Source organism: Anas acuta, chromosome 21 (assembly GCF_963932015.1).
Source record: "Anas acuta chromosome 21, bAnaAcu1.1, whole genome shotgun sequence".
NCBI classification, from domain to species: Eukaryota; Metazoa; Chordata; class Aves; order Anseriformes; family Anatidae; genus Anas; species Anas acuta.
In genome coordinates this window covers 6,848,878-6,868,615 of record NC_088999.1, presented here as the reverse complement: position 1 = coordinate 6,868,615, position 19,738 = coordinate 6,848,878, and the positions used below count along the sequence as shown (strand labels likewise).

Here is a 19,738-nt window from a genome sequence, read left to right as displayed (position 1 = left end):
ATAGAAAGGCTGACAGCCCATGCTATTTATCAACTAAAGCAAGATAACCTCTTGCCCAAGCAGTGCTTGCTGACTATCTGGCTCGTAAGGACATCTTTGCAAAGCCTGCACTTTGGAGAGGAGGTCAATTGCTTTCCAGACTCTCTGAAGTCTTTGCTTGCTGCATCTCAACCCCAGTGCTCTGCCAGCTTGTCTGGTCCATGAGTACAGCCTCTCTGTCCCTCTGCTCCCTGCTTATATACTTTTCTGTTCGTTTTTTAAAAGGGAAAAAACAGCAGGATAGAGGACCAGGAAAAGCATTTATTCTGAAGTGCTGTCTGGGTATATGAGGCTGCTGTTATTTTTTCCCCCGCATGCCCCCTGCCCCTAGCAGCCATTTTTTCCTGAAGTTAAAACTCCAGGCTGGTGTTAAGGTTTAACCAGTCTCCTCTCAACTCATGAAGATTCACATCCAGTTCCTTCACCTAACATGCTGCACACATACATAAGGAAACAGTGAAATAGTCAAAATGCTTCCACGCTGCCCAGGCTAGAGCACAGCCTTGGCATAATGCATGAGTGCTGTAGTCAAATGTTGCCTTATTTGCTTCTGTGTGCACCAAGGGAAATACTTACACTCAAAAAGTCACAAAACAAACTGGGCTCCGCAGATGTGCTTGTCATTTTCTCCTCACACCAAATTTTCATGTTAGCACCATCTACTACAGTACCTGGAAATGAAGTCAGCGGTCAGCAGCTCTCACTGCTGAGAAACTTAAAAACCCAGGACACGACCCTGGTACACTATTACTGCAAATGCTGACATACTCAGTAAAAAAAATAATACTGAGCTGCGACTTGATAGCAGGGACAAGAAATATCACTTTAATGGCTCTCATGACTGCATGGCCGCTAACAGTTTGACAGGATCCATCAATTAAAATCTATTCCCAGCTGCACTGGTGATGGCCACACCAGACTGTACAGCTATTTTTGGCACATTACAAATATGAAGTGGTTAAAAAAGATGCATCAGAAGGGCCTAAGATATCACCCATCAAATTATACCTTTAAGGGAATCTTTGTCTTCCATTTCTCAACTTGCACACTTCTTGAACAACCAGCACTCAGGCAAGATCATGCCCTGTGAAGTTGGTGCACAAGTTCCACTCAATTTAGCTCATCACAATCTGCTTGTGAGCGATGTCTTCAAATACCTGCAGCACTGCCTCAAAACTTACACTTCTCTGTAAACACACACTCCAATAAACTCCCAGTGTGGCTATTTCTACCAGCTTCTGCAGCTGAAATGCAGTCTGAGAGGCCAAAGGACACCTCTGCTTGGCAGCCCAGAAAATGCGATGAAATTCCAGTTACCTGCAGTGGGAGAGCTGCTACTGAGAAAGAACAGGAGAGCCTGGTCAAGTTTTTCCACCATTATCTGTTTTCACCCTATTGGCATATAGAGTATAGATGCAAATAAATGTTAGAGCTAAGTGTTACCAATGAAAAATAACCCTTCTGGAGCTGCCTTGCAAGGAAGCTACAGGCTTTGAAGAGCCCATGGATAACTGAAATGGGGGTAATGATTACTACAGCTGACGTACGTATGGTACGTATCTTAGAGGTCTGGGTTAGGATCCTCCTCTGTCTTTCTACATCACAGCTAAATCATACAACAAAACTCTCAGCTGAAGCCTATGGTTTCTTTTGGTATCAGAATGATACAGGCTCGCTGCAAGCCTTAGCACGAAAGCTGCTTCACTTACTTTTCATGTAGTCAAAACTAATGATAATGACATTATAATGGATCTAGTAATATCATTTTTATAGAGCTTAATGCTGCCTGTGTTGTCACTGCTAAGGGACAGATGAGTAAAGAATACTTTGTAAATTCTGTGGGAGAAGATTAGCTGGACTACTTTCCCTTCAAGCCAGCTAAATGGATTCATCCGGATAGCTGGCAGGGAGACAGGCTTTGCTTTCCCTGCTGTCTTGATGCAGAAGTTTCAAAGGGGCAGATTTTTGGAGTAGAAAAGAATAGCCAGAAGTATTCTATCTTTATCCAAAGCCTTCAGAAACCCACTTTCCTGTGCTCTGACCGGGGGCACAACATCTGTCACCACAGCCATAGCAGCACTCATACATGTTGGATCTCAGATACGTTATGCACCTGGGTCAGACTTCAAAGCCTGGATAAACAAACCAACCCTCAAGCTAAAATTTTACACGTTTCCCCACCTTTCTGAAAAGAAAAAAAAAAAAAAAAAAAAGCCTGAGCACAAAAACATACACCATCAGTAAGCTGACCTGGATGCTACTCTCAGGCTTCTGCTGGCATTGAGAGAAGCGTATCGCTGCAGATATTGCCTCTTCTGCTTGTTAAATGGGAACAACAGCACTTCATCCTGCCTCCTTCATTTAGCCTCTACTCTCCTTACAGTAGCAATTTCTTCCCATGTGTGTAGAAGACAGACCAAGAGCTCTCCTATTACAGCAGCAGCACTGGAAACGCTAGAATATTTCTGAATAGCAGATGTATTTAACAGATGTTCTCTGCAGTAATGCTTCTAAGCTGTTGCTTCATCTCGTGCCTATGTAACACAGGCAAGAGAAGTCCCTTTCAGAGAAGCTGACTGACACACTGGGTGCTCCACCAGGTTAGGGCTAAAAGCAAAAGAAAGCCCACAGACAAAACACTGCCATTCTTTCTGGATGTTGCAGCGAGGAGTTGAGCCTTTCTACAGGACTTGCTTGGGTTTGAGTAAGCAGATGCACCACTGAAGCTCAGGCATCCCTTGGCATATTGAAAGTTATTATTAGCCCTACTGGCATTTCAGAGAGCTAAAGGAAATATTAAAAGGGGAGCATAAAATTAAAAGGTTATAGCAAAAATTTACACCAACTCAGCACAGTTAAGTAAGCCACTGTTGGCATCTCTGTCCCCAGAGGGCTCTTCGTGATGGTCACTCCATCGCCCCAAAGCCTCCGCAGCTGGAACCAGACAAGCCTGGCAGAAACCTCCCCCAAACTCGGCTTAGACAGCAGCTGATTCCTTCTTCGTGACTCAAGCTGGTATTTACACTGTACAGCCTTGTAGGAAGGGCCCTGCCATGAGTTAATTGAGATGTTACAACTTAAACGCTTACAAAAAGCAGAAACTGGAAGCGTTCTTTGCTCATTAACTGGCTGGCAAAGAACCTTTTTGTTTTAAAGAATCAATAACGTGCTTTTATTCACAGCTTGATTTTAATGTGACCAAAAAGATACCAAGTTGCTCAGAAGCTAAAAAGCTACCAGCGCTGTCTGTGGTGAAGAGCGCAACAGCTTGCTTCTTTTTAAGTCCATCTTGCAACAAAGCACAGGCTGCGCGTTACGGAGCGCGTACCCATCTGCACGGATCTGAGAGAGGCAGTACATCCTGCCACCCTTGTTAACTCTGATTTATATCACAAATCACTGCAATAACAAACTTGTCTGCATGCCTGTACAACATTTAGCACAGGGCAGCCCTGCTTCGAGGATGCTATATGCTAGGATAGCTTCATTAAGTGCTCCACCATTTCCCTTTCTGTCCAAGGAGGTAGCATATTTAGCACAGATAATGCCTGCTGCCCTTGCAGTTCTTGGTGAGAGGGCATCTTCATACCAAATTTGAGTGAAGATAATGAAACACGTCTTCAAAGGCGTGCCACTCCCACTGAACTGCAAAGCCATCTGTTTCTTTTATTCGATAATAGCTACCAAGAAAAACCAGGTGTTATGTTATTAGAAGTGCAATTAGAACAGCAGTCTGACAGACCCAATTTTGTCTGTCCCCAAATTTATCATTTAGATAGATAAAATAAATATCTGCTTGTGCTCTTGCCAACCTCACATGACAGGTATGTTCCATCAGGCAGACAGATAGCTGAGACTTGCAATTCCCTAGGGGGTGATACTATGCATAAAATGCCACAGAATATGAACAATAGGCATAAAACATTAATTTCTTTTCCACAGAAAAAAAATAAAAAATTCAGACTACCATTCAGGAAACCACAACTACCAGTTAAGATAATGTTAAATCTACTTAAATCACTGCTTGACTTGCCAAAGTATGTTTTCCATCACATATTGCAAAAGAAGTTTTATGCTTCCAAGAACAGCAAATGACAAAAGAGGATTCACAGAAATTTAAATAAATAAATAATAGGTATCTGCTTGTGAATCTACAGGACATTGGAGAAATTATTCAACATCAACCGGAAATTAAGTGTCTGCTGCAGAGCCTCAGCAGCCACTCGCGAAGTAGGATTTGGCTGAGATGGGGATGGGAGAGGCAGCATCTCCTGACTGCCCATCCCTGTGCAGTAATTTATTTCCATGATCTGCCATATTGGCTAGATCATGCAGCTGAAGATATTAATTCCTCTTCTGGGTACCTGCACGTTGAATACCACTGCTATTAGAGGACGCTATTACATGTGCATGAGGAGAAAAAAAACACTTTGTTTTACCAAGGCTTATTTTTTAAAGCCGTAAAAACTCCTACGATGACCTCGTTCCTCTAGAAATCAATGAAGAGCTCATGCTCGACTAAATCCTGGTGCTGAACACAACACAGCCTCGCATCAGACCAAACATACTAATCCTCCCTTGCTGCGTGCCAGGAGCTGTATCAGCTCGCACAGGCTTGGCATGGGCCGAGCATCGGCACCTCGGGCTGAGCCACAGGTTGGTCACAGGAGCACAGGCAAGTCTCTATCCAGTGAGTGATGCAGTGAGCGTTACTCAGCATGCTTCCTGGGGAAGATGAAGAGGTCTGTAACACCTGAGCACACATTAAAGTTGCCAAGACAGCAGAATGAGAACCGTGCAAGGGCAAAACCTCCCTCTTAAGAAGTCTGGGTGGATGACCTTAACGTAACCTGACAGCTTCCAACTGCAGAAACTGTTGACTACTTGAAAGCACTGCCAGAATGTCAAAAGCAGGTTGTACTTTTTAAATTTCATTTTCTTTTAAACCTGCCTTCTGTGTGCTTTGCTGCTACAACAGTTTCTCCTCCCCTTCCAGGTTCAATCTGCATTTCTTCTGCTCAGCCTGACTGATGTGAATTGTGTCACCAGAGCTCCACGCTCGCCTATCATTACATATTTCCAAGTGTTTGATCAGATAAAAAACCTGAAATAGATTCAGACTGAAATTAAACAGGCTGTAACAGCACTCACAGAAAGGCAGATCTTACGAGCCTGCTTTTTTAAGAGGAGCTGAGCATCTCCCTTGCACAAGTTCAGTGCCAGACCTGAGCCAAGGTGCCTGAAGGGCTGCTGCATCAAGGGGCCTTACAAAGGAACCTCGCAGCTTTACAGTTCAAAGCAGCAGTGCATATTACCAGTTTATTAGCATTGCTGCTTACAAGTCAGTTCAAAGCTTGGTGCAGTGATTATAGCTACACAGAAGTCAAATTCACCAGGAAGTGATCAGAATTATCCATAGCTTGGAGGAACTTTCTACCCTTCCGATCAATAAAGCACCATTAACAACCTATTCCGAGCTCCACAGTGCTCACAGCATTAGAGGCTTGGCACTGCCATGGTAGACCCTGTTAAAGATCTTCTCACTCAACTGTATAAAATCTTATTTCCATATGAGTTTACTGGGCAGAGCCTTACAAACTGCTAACTGCAGACCCCAGCCTGCACACCCAAGGAAGGTTCGATGCTCTGCCAGCAGCAGGGGCAGGTCCCAGATGTGTTAGGACTACCACACGCTCAGCAGCACTATTATTGATACCTATAAACACCTTAAGATAAGAAAAGGATCCCACCAGAAATATTCAAGGAGAGCAATAAACGTTAAATTTGTAATTACAACATTAAATGACCGGTTTACATTTCAGTTAAGCAAACATCCAACAGCCTGCAGTCACCCAAGACTTTACAACCCCAGACCAGTTGCACGTTGTCTTAACAGCATGTTCTTAGGGAAAATAAAAACAAAAACCAACAACAAAAATCCAATTCCAAATCTTCTGAGCAGCAAACAGATTGAACTCGGGACGTAAGCAAGCATCAGGTCTCTACCAAAGCCAGCTTGGAGTCCTGCACAGACTAAGGAAGATGGTTTGTGATAATTTGGCATAAAAAGCAAAATAGTTACTTTTTTGGCAACTTACTAGAATCAGAACTTGCACAAAAAGAGGAAAAGCGCCAAAAGCAAAGTGAGCATTGGCATCACAGCGCATACAGAATACATTATTTTGTCCCTTTGGACTTAATTAGTTCAAATTTATGAAGAATGACACCCATAAAGATGTTAAACATTAACAAAACTTCTGTTAACTTGCATCAAAATTAAGTTTAATTACAAGCTGTTTTATACACGTTCCAGGGTTGCAAAGTTTAATGAGTATTTTATTCTTTTCACAAGACTCCTATATGAAGTCCATGCTAGAAAACCCTAGCTCCTTAAAAGGTTTAAGAAAGAAAATAAAAACAAAAAATCAACAACATTGACCTCTAAAGAAGAGGTCTTCTCCTCATTACTTCTCTACGTTATCCTTCTATTTTTGGGTGTTTTTTGTGTTTTTGCTTTTTTTCTGGGGAGCAACGAGGACAGATCTTGAACAGCAATACACAGAACCTACTGCTTAATTATTTCCTGTTTTAAAACTGATTTTACTTTTAGAGAGGAAACGATAGCATAGATGCTTATGAGCTTTTTCCTTTTTAAACTGGAGATAGGGCTCAAATCAGAGTGCGCATTATCTGGGTTTACAAAGACCAAAAGATTTTGACGAGGAGCTTCACTCTACTGCGCACACCAAGCGGAGCAGACAGAGCTGCCCAAGCTTTTCAGGCTGTATGTTCTTACAATCAGGAGCCGCTTCCCACAGCACACCAAGTGCAGCCCAGCAACCTTGAAAAGGAACCAGCCAGCCCGTTAAAATGCCCATGTTTGGGCTGGGACGAGGCACATGAAGTAAAACCCCAAAACTCTGAGCTCCCCCATCCCAGCAGCACATTTTGAGCACAGGGTACCCGCTCCAGGATCGATGGTGTTAACTTCTGCTGTTACATTACAAAGTGAACAACCTTATTTCAAAACTCCTTCATGCCAGCTTCCAGCCTGAAGCACTTTTATTTTTTCCCTTTCAAGAACAGCTGACTTATCAAAAGCAGGTTTTTCTAACAGAAAACCACAAGCTAAGCCACATTATTATAATTGAAGCAATTAATTACTTTTATGCCTTTCTTTTTAAGAGATCTTTAATGCAGGTAATTCTGACTAAAAGCTCATTTCAACTGCTCCATCATTTAAAGGACGATTATAAAAATTAATTTATAAAGCACAGAATGAAGACAAAGGGGAAAAAGGGAAGCGAGGACAGATGGGCATCTCCCCGTGCTCCAACTGGGAAGCGTCAAAGCACCGCTTCCACCTTAAAAGCGTGTTGAAGGCAGATCAAATTTTCAGGTCGCTGGTGGAAAACAAAGCAGCCCTGCTTGCAGTGTGCTGGCACGAAGCAGCTCAGCAGCCACGGCTCAGAACCGCACACACGGAGCCGTCCTGGCCAGTGACCGAGCCCTGGTGGCTGCCCGCACCCCGTGGGCTCTCAGGGCTTTCCTCCCTGAATTCAAAAGGGACTGGAAAAAAACGCATATAATAAATGAAGCTTGAGTTGATTTAAATGGGAGTGAACTTATTTGTGTTAATTACACTGCAAGGCAATGGCAGGGAAGCAGCTAATCACATTTTGTCTTTTTCAACTTGTACAAGGCAGCAATTGCCCTTTACGCAAAACCACATTGGTACAACACCGTGATGGGTTTGGATTTCCAGAGACCTGGAAAATTCCAGCTTACTGCAGCCAGGAATACATTATTATGTGTTAGCTGTTGACAACATTTTGCCTATTACTAATCCTCTGATATTTACTGATGTCCTGGCATCTTCCTGATCTCTGCTATAAATCCAGGCACAAAAGAGGTCCCTGCGAGGAAGAATCAAAACATCCATGTTGTAAAACAGCCAAGACTGTCAAAAACAAACTCAGCGTGAGCTAAAGAGATCATGACCTGCCATGACAAAAGAAAATGCCACCAAGGGGAAGAAGCGAAATACAATCGCCACATGAACCCAAAGCATATTATTTCCTTCCACCATCCGGGCTCGGGGAAGACTGATTAGATCTTAGCGTACAAAGTATCAGAGACATTAAGAGCAAAGATATTTATATGAAGTGTCTGCTTTTAATAACTAATATTACTAGACTTACAGTCTATCCTTGAATCGAGAAGCGCGAGACGGGAGACGTATCTGTGCCAAGATCCATCAGCGGCACCATCTCCCCGAGCAGGAAGAAACGCACTGGATTTTTAAACGCAGAGAAACAGAGATGCCAAGGTGAAAGAAAACTTGCAGAATTCACTGCTTTGCTCCTGGTCCCATAACAGAAACCGCTCACGTTTCTGCCTGTCAGCTCACTGAGCTCAGAGCCAGGGTTTGGACCAGCTCACCAGGGAAGCCCCAAGCCCTTCAAAAGTACGTCTCGCCCCAAGGACGCAGAGCTCAGGCTTACCCTAAGCTTTCAGACAGCGCTTTGCTGGGTGATACCGTATTAACCAATTCTGAACTGCTATTAGGCCTTTCGCTTTAATACTTAGTTTGCAACTCCCTCTCCGCTTAAGAATTCAGGAGTCCCCCTGCGAATAGCTCACTTCCAGAAACATCGCACAGATCTGGAATAGAAAACAGCCCGCGCGCTCTCCTGCTTATCCCATCCATTATTGATCCTTGCCAGGGCATCTTTATCTATTTTTTAAAGCAGCAGCAGCTCAGGCCTGCAATAAGCAAACAACAGGAACAGAAGTCAATTTTTTCCACTGCAGGTGAAAGTTTGTTACTCAACGACAAAAGGCCTCCAAGGCCTCTACTACAGCTATTAAATTACAAATGTTTGGCTATGGTAAAAAAGATATATATATATATACACACACAGACATATTTTTGTATTCCACTGAATTTTTCAAGATGTATTATAGATATGTCAAGTTATAAATATACATAACTTGACAAATACAACGGGCTAGCTCTGAAAACACTTCGTAATATTTAATGTGAATAGGTCTCCTATTCCTGTGGCTGCAGCACTGGCAGTGGCAACGCTTCATTTAACCTCTCCTATTGAGAGCAGCTGTAACAAAAAGCATTAGTGTTTTCTCTAGTCTTCAAAATGCTGATATTTTCTTCGCCTGTCTTCATATCTGTTCTCCATCTCAAAAGGTCTGTCCCTAGGGATGCGTGGTGATGGCGAGGGGTGGTGGAGCTCTCCCTGTGCAAAAACCAGACCAGAAGCTTCTGCTAAACTAAAGCTCCTTGCTGCTTCTGTGCACAGGAGGAGCTGGACCAGATGGCTTCCACAGGTCCCTTCCAACCTCAACCATTTTGTGAACTAATATCAGCCTTAGAAGAACCTTTTGCAATCAACAGTAATATATTTAAACCTTGCACTAGCCAAATGTTCTGTCATCCTAGGTGAAAGAGAGAATACATCCTGCGCCTAAAACCCAAAAGGGAGAAAGATGCTGCTGTGCTGGCTCTAGAATAATCATCTGAGAAAGTCCCCTACCTTAGAAATAAAAACAACAAAGCGAGGAGGAACACAGAAGTAAAATGATCTGACACACTCACAACAGGTTAGAGCCAAGTTCAGTTCTGAGACCCATCTGGTCTTATCTTATCTCATAAACCTGCAGTTTACAAACCCAAATCTCAGCTGCAAATAGGATGAGGTTGGAGTAAAGGGCCTGAACGCACAAGCAGAGGAGACAAAGTTGTGTTGATAAGTGATTTGCCACCATGACACAGGAACGGAAATAAATCCCAATGCACTAGAGCATCTTTCCTCCCCTGCCTGGCACTTGGTTTGCTGCCAACTTGCTACTTAGTGAGATACTGCTCAGCTCCCCACGGCAGGCTGACCTCAGAGCGCCTGCTACCAGGAGCGTGCCAGGACCTCTCACACAATCTGTCCAATTTTTCATGACTCTGGAAGGTGACGCCCTGACACCTGTATCTTGCTAGAGGGCTACACTGGCTAAGGGGTGCACATACTTCACCACGTCACCGCCAGCAGCAAACCTCTCCTGAAGACAACTTTAGGATTTCTTCCCTCTATTTCATGCATTTCAGTATTTCCAGAGACAAGTGGGAAGATCAGGTTGGACATGTGTGCATGACCTCAGAATTGCCAACATAAAAATAAATTACTTCTCCACAGTTTGAGCTGGTGGAAAAGCGCAGAAAACACAATTCTTCCCCAACTTCAATGAATTAACATACAATGCAAATTAAAGGGAGATGAGCTTAATCACAGTACGTGGGATACATTACCATCAAACATCCAAAATCAATTTAAGGAGTAATATGAATTAAGCACCAAAATGAATCTGTATCGTTGTGAATTTCACTTAAAACATGTGACAAAAAGCTGCAGAAACATGTGAATGAGTTTGTGATTTCCTAAGAGAAGCAGCTGCAGAGAACCTAGGGAAGAAAAACCATATGGCAAAGATCATTTAAAATATATTTTGTGAAACAGGTGACATTTGAAAACAAAGTACTTACATTCTTTAATACAACTTGTAAATATATGAAAGCTTCTGTGAACAGGTCCACAAAGAAACCGCGGAAGAAAGATCTTTTGAAAGTACTGCAACAGCTGCAGAGGTGTCTCTGCTCTTTCACTTTGAAGCTGTAGATAAGGGCAGGCAGTGTAAAACATGACTTATCAGCTCTGGCAGACAGATTTTGACGTTCAAATCCAATTCCCTCAACATGGTGCATTTCTCTGCAAAGGGAGACCCCTCTGCATATGCACACCTTCAGCCAGCTTAAACAACAGCGGTAGAACCTTGCACAGAAAGGGACACGAGTTGGCTTCTGATGAAGAAAAATTTGAGCCAAAATCACATGTGCATGGCCCCACCACGGGCCCCCAACAAACAGTAACACAGAAGCATCTCCTGGAAGCACCATGAGGCAAAGCCAGCCATCTGTCCTACCAGCAGTTGGCCAAGTGCTTGCTTAAACTAGGAAAGCTCCATGTCCCACCACAGCAGAGGAGGAGATTTGGTGTTTTAAAAAGATGCCCAACCATTTATAGCCTATGACATCATTTGCACTTAACGCATGGCGCCCTTTCTCTGCCCAATAAAGGTATTATTCACCAGTTTACAACCTATATGGTCATTTACATGTTGGCTTACATCCAGGAGGTACTCTGCTGATTGTCACCGTGTTTTATGATTCTGTGATTCCCGAGCTTTCACCCAGCTGCATTGCACTAACTTGCACGAACCCTCTCTTTCCAGCACTTCTCCTCAGCTCGCAGTTGAGTGTTTTTGCAAAGAAACTTCTCTTTTCCCCCAACACATGCTCATATCCTGGACAGAAATGGCAAAATATTCATTTCTTCATGTTTAGGAACCTTCACAGATTTTTCCCTGCACTACAGCCCTTCCTGCACCTTATCCCTTGAGGTGCAGACCATACAGCAGCCTTTGCACAGGGCTCGCTCTCAGCCTCAGAGGGGACCAAACAAAGGTCAAATCAGGATAAAAAAGACAATTAAGAGATAATCAGGGTAATTTTCAGCCTAAAAGCATCTTCTTCCTTGGTTTAAATAGCTAGAGAGCATTCCATGAATATTCAGGCTACTATCTTGCAAATAGAATTAATCATATTAATGCATGGAAAAATAAGATTAGCTGGAGAGGGGTATATGAAATCTAATCATGTCTTATTGAATGAAACATGAGTGGGAGAGGTCAGGAGGCCCTTTCCTTGTCGTTTGTCACAGAAGCCGCTCTCCCTGCCACGCTCCGGGCAGAAGAGCTGCTCGGAGCACTCACCTCCCCAGAAGATGGGCAGCAAGGAGCAGCGGGAGCGGCTGGGTCTGCGTTCGGCCCCGCGGCAGCTTCAGGAAGGTGTTGCACAAATGGGCAACCAAGTCCTTTGCTGATGAGAGCTAACACAGCCTGCGTGTTATTTTTATCAGCTCAGCTGCCGTCAAAATCCTCCTTTCCTTAGCAATATATGCTAAATTATGGAACCTCTTTAAATACCATCTTACCCTGAGCAGCTTTCTTCCAGAATTTCCCATTCAGTTATTCCTGCACTGCAACAGACTGAGCGGCTTTAGGACAAGGTGCAATACTTTCTACCGAAACTACATTGCACAAAGCGTTATCAATCCTTTAACTACACTTCAAAACAGCAATCAAGAGGATTGCAAATCATTTGCGCCCACCAGGGACGCAATCAGCTCTACCTCTGAGCTACCACCAGGAACCAAGTGCTCCCAATACTGCACTAGCAGTTGCCTATCAGGGAGAAATCAGATCACCGACCTACGTGTTCGTGTTCTCCCTATGGCAGGTTCAGAGTAAAACCAAAATAAGGTGCAGGAAGCTTCGAGGCCTTGGCCAGCCCAGCGAGGTGATGCTCACAACGCCAGGGGCAGTGAGGGGCTGCCAGCAGCAGCCTCAGCAGGGAGAGCTGCAGGCGCTCCAGATGTTGGCTGTGTGAGCAGGGCTGGTCTGCAGTTTCTTCATGGGCTTTTGCGCACTTCTCCAAAATGTTATCTCCAGAGATTGCATGTTCGAAGAGACAAGGGGTTTTTGCAAGAAGACCCTTTCCCACTGAAACAATGTTTTAGATAGGACAGCTGTAAAGCCTTCATAGAATTTCCTTCTAATTAAAAGCACCATGAATTCTTTAATAGAAAAAGAAAGAATTAACCATACTAGTCAAACAAGGCAATCTATTTCCAGATCCTGATGAAGATGTAACTGACATTTAAATAGGGACTTTAAAAAGGCACTTCATACACTTTTTTTTTTTTCACTCCTATGGAAAACATTACCATGGAAGACGAGCAGCTGAGTATTACAGATAAAGCATCCGTTTTTAACTGCCTATTACAACAAGGAAGCTCGATTCATTGCACAGGAAAAGAAAACTTTCACACTTGCATTATCCAGGCTTTAACAAGAAATAAGTTATTTCAAGACAACTGTCTTCAAATCCTCAGCCTCATGCATGCACGAGGACAGGAAACTGCTTGTCAACTTGCAAATAAAAGCAATTATACCGACTGGAAAAATCAAAAAGGAAGTGGCAACTGTGAGATACCAATCATGCTGAAGCCACCATCAGGCAATCTGTTCTCCAGGATCCCCGTGAAGAGAGGCAGCTGCCAGGGCGCAGGCAGGGGGGGTGCGTGGAGAGGGCCGGGTCTGGGCTGCCCAGCGCCTGCTCCCCTCCTTCCCGTGCTGGTGGCAGCAGCATTGCCAGGAGAAGCAACAGATGCAGACCCCGTGCTGCAGAGCTGCAGCGTGCTGGCAGAAGGAACACGCTGTTGTAAGTGACAATACACCAGGGCCCAATTCACCAGTCCTTTGGAGCCAAAGCCTCTCCGTTGATTTCAGTGGATGTTGGCTGAAGCCTAAGATGAAAATTCACGCTGAAAGCTCTGAGGCAGCTATCTAAGGATCAGAAGCTGCTTTGATATAAAGAAAATTGGTTGGTTCATTAGAAGCACACACAGAGAACAGTTTTTACCAACTAACATAATCATCACCTGAAACAGTGACCTTCAAGAACAGGCACTCTAATTTCTTACCAGTAAAGCACAAGATGTGCAAATAGACGAGCCTGGGTAGTGGTACGAGACACCTGGCGTCAAGAGGGAAGCTCAAAGCAGACCTCACATAGGAGATCTTTAATGACTATTAGAAGCAGATAGACAAGGGCGGTGGGGAGGGAAGGGTCAACTGCAGATAATGACAAGAAATAAAACCAGGGATCGTCAAGAGGAGCTGCTAAAACATCAGGGATATTCTTCCAGCCATTCCTCCCTTGAAGTCAACTCTGCAGATACGTGGCATCACGAGAGACACTCTGCAATGCTTTTCCAGAAGACATAGTTTAGTGGTAGCCCTGGTAATGAAAAAAATGTTTCCCAGGGGAAATGACAAGGTAAGGTTCAGAGAATGGAAGGGCAGCAGAGGGGCAACATGACAGATGATGCAACCCCCCTAAAATTAGACTTCAGTTCAATAAAAGAGCAATAAAGTCAAGAGGAGGATCACAGCGATGAAAGATAGCATAGACCAAGGCTCTGCATGAACGCAGCGATTCAGCACGTGCTCGTGTCCTCCTGGAACAAATATCCAAGTGAGGCAAACTGAGGAGAACGCAGTTTTGAAAGAACAATGAAATCACTGATTAAGAAAACAAAACTGAGTAGGTGGTATCTGTGAATTGTCAGACTCATTTCTTTTTCTTAAACATTTGGATTTTCAAACACGTTGCCACGTTCAGTAAGAGCTCAGAAATAAAGAGGCATAATTAAGCTCAAGAGGGAGATGCACCACGGTGGACTGTAATTGAGAAGGGCGAGCCCAGCCCTGATTGTCCAGAGGATGAGCAACCACAGCAGGTTCCATTCCCAAGTTACGGTGGGATTTCTAAAGGTCAGGCTCAGCAGGCTCAAAACTTGGGAGAAAAAAACAGTACCTGGGAGCAAATGAAGCAGTAATTTAGAAACAAATCGGTCTCCCAGGTCAACGTGCAACTTCTCAGCGTGACACTATGAGGTGCTCTGCCAGGTAAGGCTCTGTTTCAACCAAGCTCATGCAAAATGATGAAGTCAAATGAGGTTAGAGGCCAAGGGGGTTGCAGGCAGAGGGTAAATGCTGCACTAGGAGCTGATACGAGGCCCCCTACCAGCCGGGATTCTCAGTCTACCAAATACAGTCACCAAATGCAACACTGCTACAAAACATACAAAAAGCTTTTTTATTAAAAAAGTCGTCTACATCTCAAAGTAGATTTCCCATCTGAAGATTAGAAACATCTAATGAACCTTCAAAACACGCCAGCCAGACTGTCATACTCCGACAAATGAGATACTTGTTAGTTTCGTCTCATGGAACTAATTCATTTGGCAGGAGCAGAGGTTTCTAAGTAGTTTCATCAGTGGAACAAATAGCCGTGGAGTGCCAAATAACACCGCTCTGGGGTGGAAAGGGCATCACTAGCTGCCTACCTGGTCAGCAGACAGGCTGGAGCTTACAGCATCCCCCTTCTGCTTCCTCCCATTTAATGGCTACAGCAAAAGGGAAACTCTTGATGGCAAAAGTTAGAATGTCAGTGTATTTCTACAACTTCCAGAATCCTTAGTCTAGAAGTGTTGCACATGGCTCCACGCTGCCTAAGAACAAGGCTTCTACCTTTTGTCTTGCTGGCTTCAGATGTTTTGGAATAACTGCCCAGGCCTCCTTTGCTATACATGTATACTTGTGTTTTACCCAAATGTACACTTGATCTCGATACGTATGTTTACATGAACCAAAGTCAGATTAGTAGTCATTTCCTACACTGCCACCCCTCTGAAGGCAACAGCAGCCCAACACTTGAACATCACCCAGATTTTTCCTCGCCACTGAGCGAAGCTTTGAGGCAGGTACCACGAAACTGCTGCAACCAGCAGATAAATTTCGTTCATCCTTTCAGGTCTCTCAGCTACTACAAAAACGAGGGGGAGAAGAGAATTCCAGTTTGAAGAAGAGATGAAGCCTGGGGACAGGGACAGGAGGAAGCCCCCCACAGGCTGCCCAGCTCTCCTGACAGCCCCTGCTGGCAGAGCCAGCCCTCCTCCCCAGCCCACAGACCCAGCACCATCCTCTCACCTGAGGGGCCCTTTTTCACACCACCACTTTCTTCCCCTCCTGCTCTCTGCTCAGCGCAATTTTATTTCTCACCTGTCAAAACCCAGGCCCAAGGTCCCATGACAGAAGCTGCAATAGCTGTTATAAGAGCTGCAAAGGTGTAATTTTATTAATGTCTCACATAGCTACTCAGCCCCCGCTTGATATGAGGATGCTCAGACCCACAAAGCCCTTTCCTTTTCAAGACCCATGGAGGGAGGGACCCATGTCCGAGAGGTCAGGGCCCAAAAGGAGTACCGGGACCCCAGCCATGGGACTGCTGATGGCAGGGACAAGGCAACGTGGCTCCTAGGGGAGCAGCAAAGCATCTGCCTTTGGAGAGGAGAGGGTGAACGACAGCACAGGAGAGTTGTGGTAAGAGCAGGCAGCACGAAGCCCAACGTGCTGAGCTAGCACTCCTGTAAATACCATCATTATCCCGTAGCTTGAAAATAGATATGAATTATACCCGAGATGGAAATTTAATTTTGTTTATTTGTGTACATCTCTGGACCAGATTAAAACTATTTATAATGCTTAGGAAATGAAATATTTAGCTGCAAGATACTTCAATAGAATGGCTTGTTCGGCTGTAAGTCTATCTGCTGTATTACCAATAATTAAAACTAGGTCTTCATAGAGGGGGGAAAAAGGTTTTCAGCTATATTTTCAAGCTGAATCGTATCAACATGTTTAAAGACGAGATATGAGCTCAATTTATTCCCCCTATGGGCAAAAATTATTAAAAATGGGAAAAATGAGTCATCTGAATTTAATTATCAGGCTCTGAGTTGTGAAGGCCAGCTTTGAAAAATGAAATTTAAAATAAGACACTTTGTAATTCTGCTTATGGGACTGAAAAGTTTACTTCAAGAATACTAAATCAGGTCCCTTTGAATTGACTGGTGTGTTTATCTTGCCTGTGTGTATTTCACGATGCTGTAAAAATGCAGGATGAATCTTGAAAAGTAGGAGCAGCTTCACCTGCAAGCCCTGGATGAAACCCACGTTTGTGTGACCTGTTTCACTCATCGATGCACTGCATCTTGCCTGGCCTGCTCCAGCAGCCAGTTCAAATAAGAGTCCACTGCTGCTACAGCTCACAGTTCATCCACCTCCGTGGGAGAATTCATTTGAAGGAAGGGGATCATTAAAGATGCAGCATGTTGGTGCTTGGGGTGGAGGCAATACATGCGACAAGACCCCAAAACTGACGTGTGTAAAACTCACTCCTGTAAAATAGTTCCTAATTCTCATTTTTAGAAGAGGTGGTATTTATTTTTTTTGTTTAGTTCCTCCCCCCTCTGCGCACACTGTTGAAAGTCATAGGGCTTGATTTTCTAAGACACGTTTGCAGTTTTTAAATTTCTACCACTGTGTATTTATGGGTAGTTTATTAATTTTTTCCAGCAGGTTCCCTCTGACAGGCATTGTTTCATTTTTGATATGACAAGACACAGTGCTGCACTGGCAACACCTCCAGGCTGAATAATGTTTCTTAACTAGTTACATACATCTTTACCACATACCACAGATGACTGATCCTCCCTGCAGTACATAATGGCTAAAAAGTAATGGTGCCCGGAAACATTAATGCATGCTAATAAAAACATTTTTTTTCCCCCTCATGAAACACCAACATCTCATTTTCAAAGGGGTCCTGGGAACAGTAAAGAATGAGTACATAGTAAATGGCAAGTTCCCTCACATTAATACATCCTGAACTTCAAATCTTATTCCTCCATAATTGTCAGGCGAGTATAAATTACTGAAATGAATGTTATTTGTGGTAGCGACAGAATCTTCATAAATAATCGTAACTTAACTTCCTGCTGATAATCCCAGGCAACACCTAATTATTTCAAATGCTTAATTCTCCCCTTCCAGAGGGTTTCTGGGTCTAAGATTGCTCTCTTCCATTTGCTCTTCGTTAGGACTTTTAACTGTTGGCTGCAGTAACAGTGCAGAAGACAGCAGTGTCCAGACCAGCTAGAGGCAGAGGTGTCCTTTGCTAAGCAACAGAAGCAACGTGCCAAATTCCCTCTGCGAGCCCTCACTTCAAATTTCATAGCACTGATCATTTGGACAGCTCTTGTATATTGGAAAAAAATCAGTGCAGCATTTATTATACATAAAAGCAGTATTTCTGAAAGCAGTGTTCAAGCCAACTTAATGGTATGCAAGGGGCATTGAAATTCCACACACAGACTCATGTCTGAAGAACCAACTGATCTGCAGAAACATTTGCCACAGGTTCATTAACAATAAAGTTAACTTGTCAGCAGCATATTTAGCAATAATCAGAGAACAACTCAGTAAAAATAAGATTGGAGCATGGCAATGTTTGAAGTAGGGTTTCTTGGGTGTGGATTTTGTGGTACCATATTTAAAATTAATTTCTTATGTCATCTAACCAGCTCCACTGTGAAATCTTGCTGCAGAGAATGATTTAAAGCAGAAAATAGTCAACAAACTCCACCAAGCAAATTAAAGGCATCCTCATGAGTTTTATCAAAAGGCAGCGGCTAAAACCTGTAACTGGGAATCACCCTCATTCAAGCACAAACTCTGTTCACTCAGAACTTCTATCAAAGTTTGGATCTCTGCATACTAAAAAGAAGATGCTACTGTATGACAATACAGACAACAATGAAGTATGACCAGAAACCTACCAGAGTGAAGATCCCTCTGTTCCAGCAACTTCTAAAACGTCATATCCATCTTCCAGTTGAAAATCCATGAAAACCAGAGCAATAGTGTCTCCAGGTTCAGCAAGAATAGTCCACGTGCAGTCTGCGTTATTGCCGTACTCCAAAGGAAAATGAGGGCTTGAGATAATTCCACTCTGTCCCCTTAAAGTCCCTCCACAAGCATCATCAGCTGCAAACAGAGAATGCAAGTTATGAGGTTTTGCTGAAATGCATAAAGCGCTATGTCAAAAAAAAGAAAAAAGCCCAAAGCAAACCTTTGAAAGCGCCAGTGTTTTTGTAGTGGGTTAGGACCTTTATTTGCTTGTTTGGAACATTATTTGTACACTACACTCTGAATAAAAGAAAGCTGATTGATAACATCCTTTCCCTTCCCACTGTTCGGTTATTTTGGTTGTTTCTGAGATTTCGAGCAGCAACATTGATTGGAATGACACAATGGCCAAATGGGATGGCAAAAAATGGCAGAAGTCAAACAAGCAGCAGCCTACAAACCTAGCATGAGATCAGCAGAAATTGGCACAGACTGGAAACATCTAACCCAACTCTGAAAGCTCTGGATCCTTACTGAGCAATGCTCGAGTGGGTCCTGGAGGACCAGACTGTGCAGGAGAAACCTCACACTTGCCTGCTGGTTTGCACAGCACACACTGGGGAGCAATACAGCATTCTGCAGAACAGCACCTTTGCACAGCATTTTTCAAGGGCAAGGGCAGCACTCGAGCTCGCTGTAAGACAACTATCTCAACTGATCAAAAGCCTATTTAAAAAATGTTTTCCCTGTAACTGATAAAATTCTGGATATTGCCCACATAACAAAATACTTCACAGACTGATAAGAAAATCTTTGCCCTGAAAATTTAGATACATCTTTTTCGAGTGGATTTCAGAGAATCGCTTTTTTTTTTAATTTTTATTTTTTAACTAAACAGCATTAAGAGACAAAGATGTTGAGGGATGCGAAATCCCATTAGATCAGCCAGTCTGTCTCCTTGCAAGTGCCAGCTTATTCCCCACCATCTACTTACTGGTGATTTGTTGAGTCTAATTTTAAACACCCCAAGTGACAGAGCTTCTACCACTTCCCCGGGGAAGCAGTTCTCAGCCTAACGCGACTCGCTGTCAGGACACTATTTCCTCATACACTGTTGCCTAAGTTTTTTTGTTCCATCCCTTACTCCTAATTGGGCTCCGAGGAGGTATTTTCTGCAGCTTTCCTCCCATCCACGTAGCTGGCAAAGCAGGAAGAAACCCACCAAGAACTCAAAGACTGAGAAGAAGGGTTTCACAGA

At 43.6% G+C, this 19,738-nt stretch overlaps 1 protein-coding gene across 8 annotated transcripts in view; it reads right to left on the bottom strand.

The window, feature by feature from the left end:
• CSMD2 (CUB and Sushi multiple domains 2) overlaps positions 1–19,738 on the bottom strand; it is a 322,375-nt gene that overhangs the window by 188,918 nt on the left and 113,719 nt on the right. For all 8 annotated transcript variants that reach the window (XM_068657555.1, XM_068657554.1, XM_068657553.1 and 5 more), the window contains one exon: positions 18,411–18,618. In XM_068657555.1, coding sequence (XP_068513656.1) covers positions 18,411–18,618 — 208 coding nt within the window. The remainder of the gene's footprint in view (positions 1–18,410; positions 18,619–19,738) is intronic.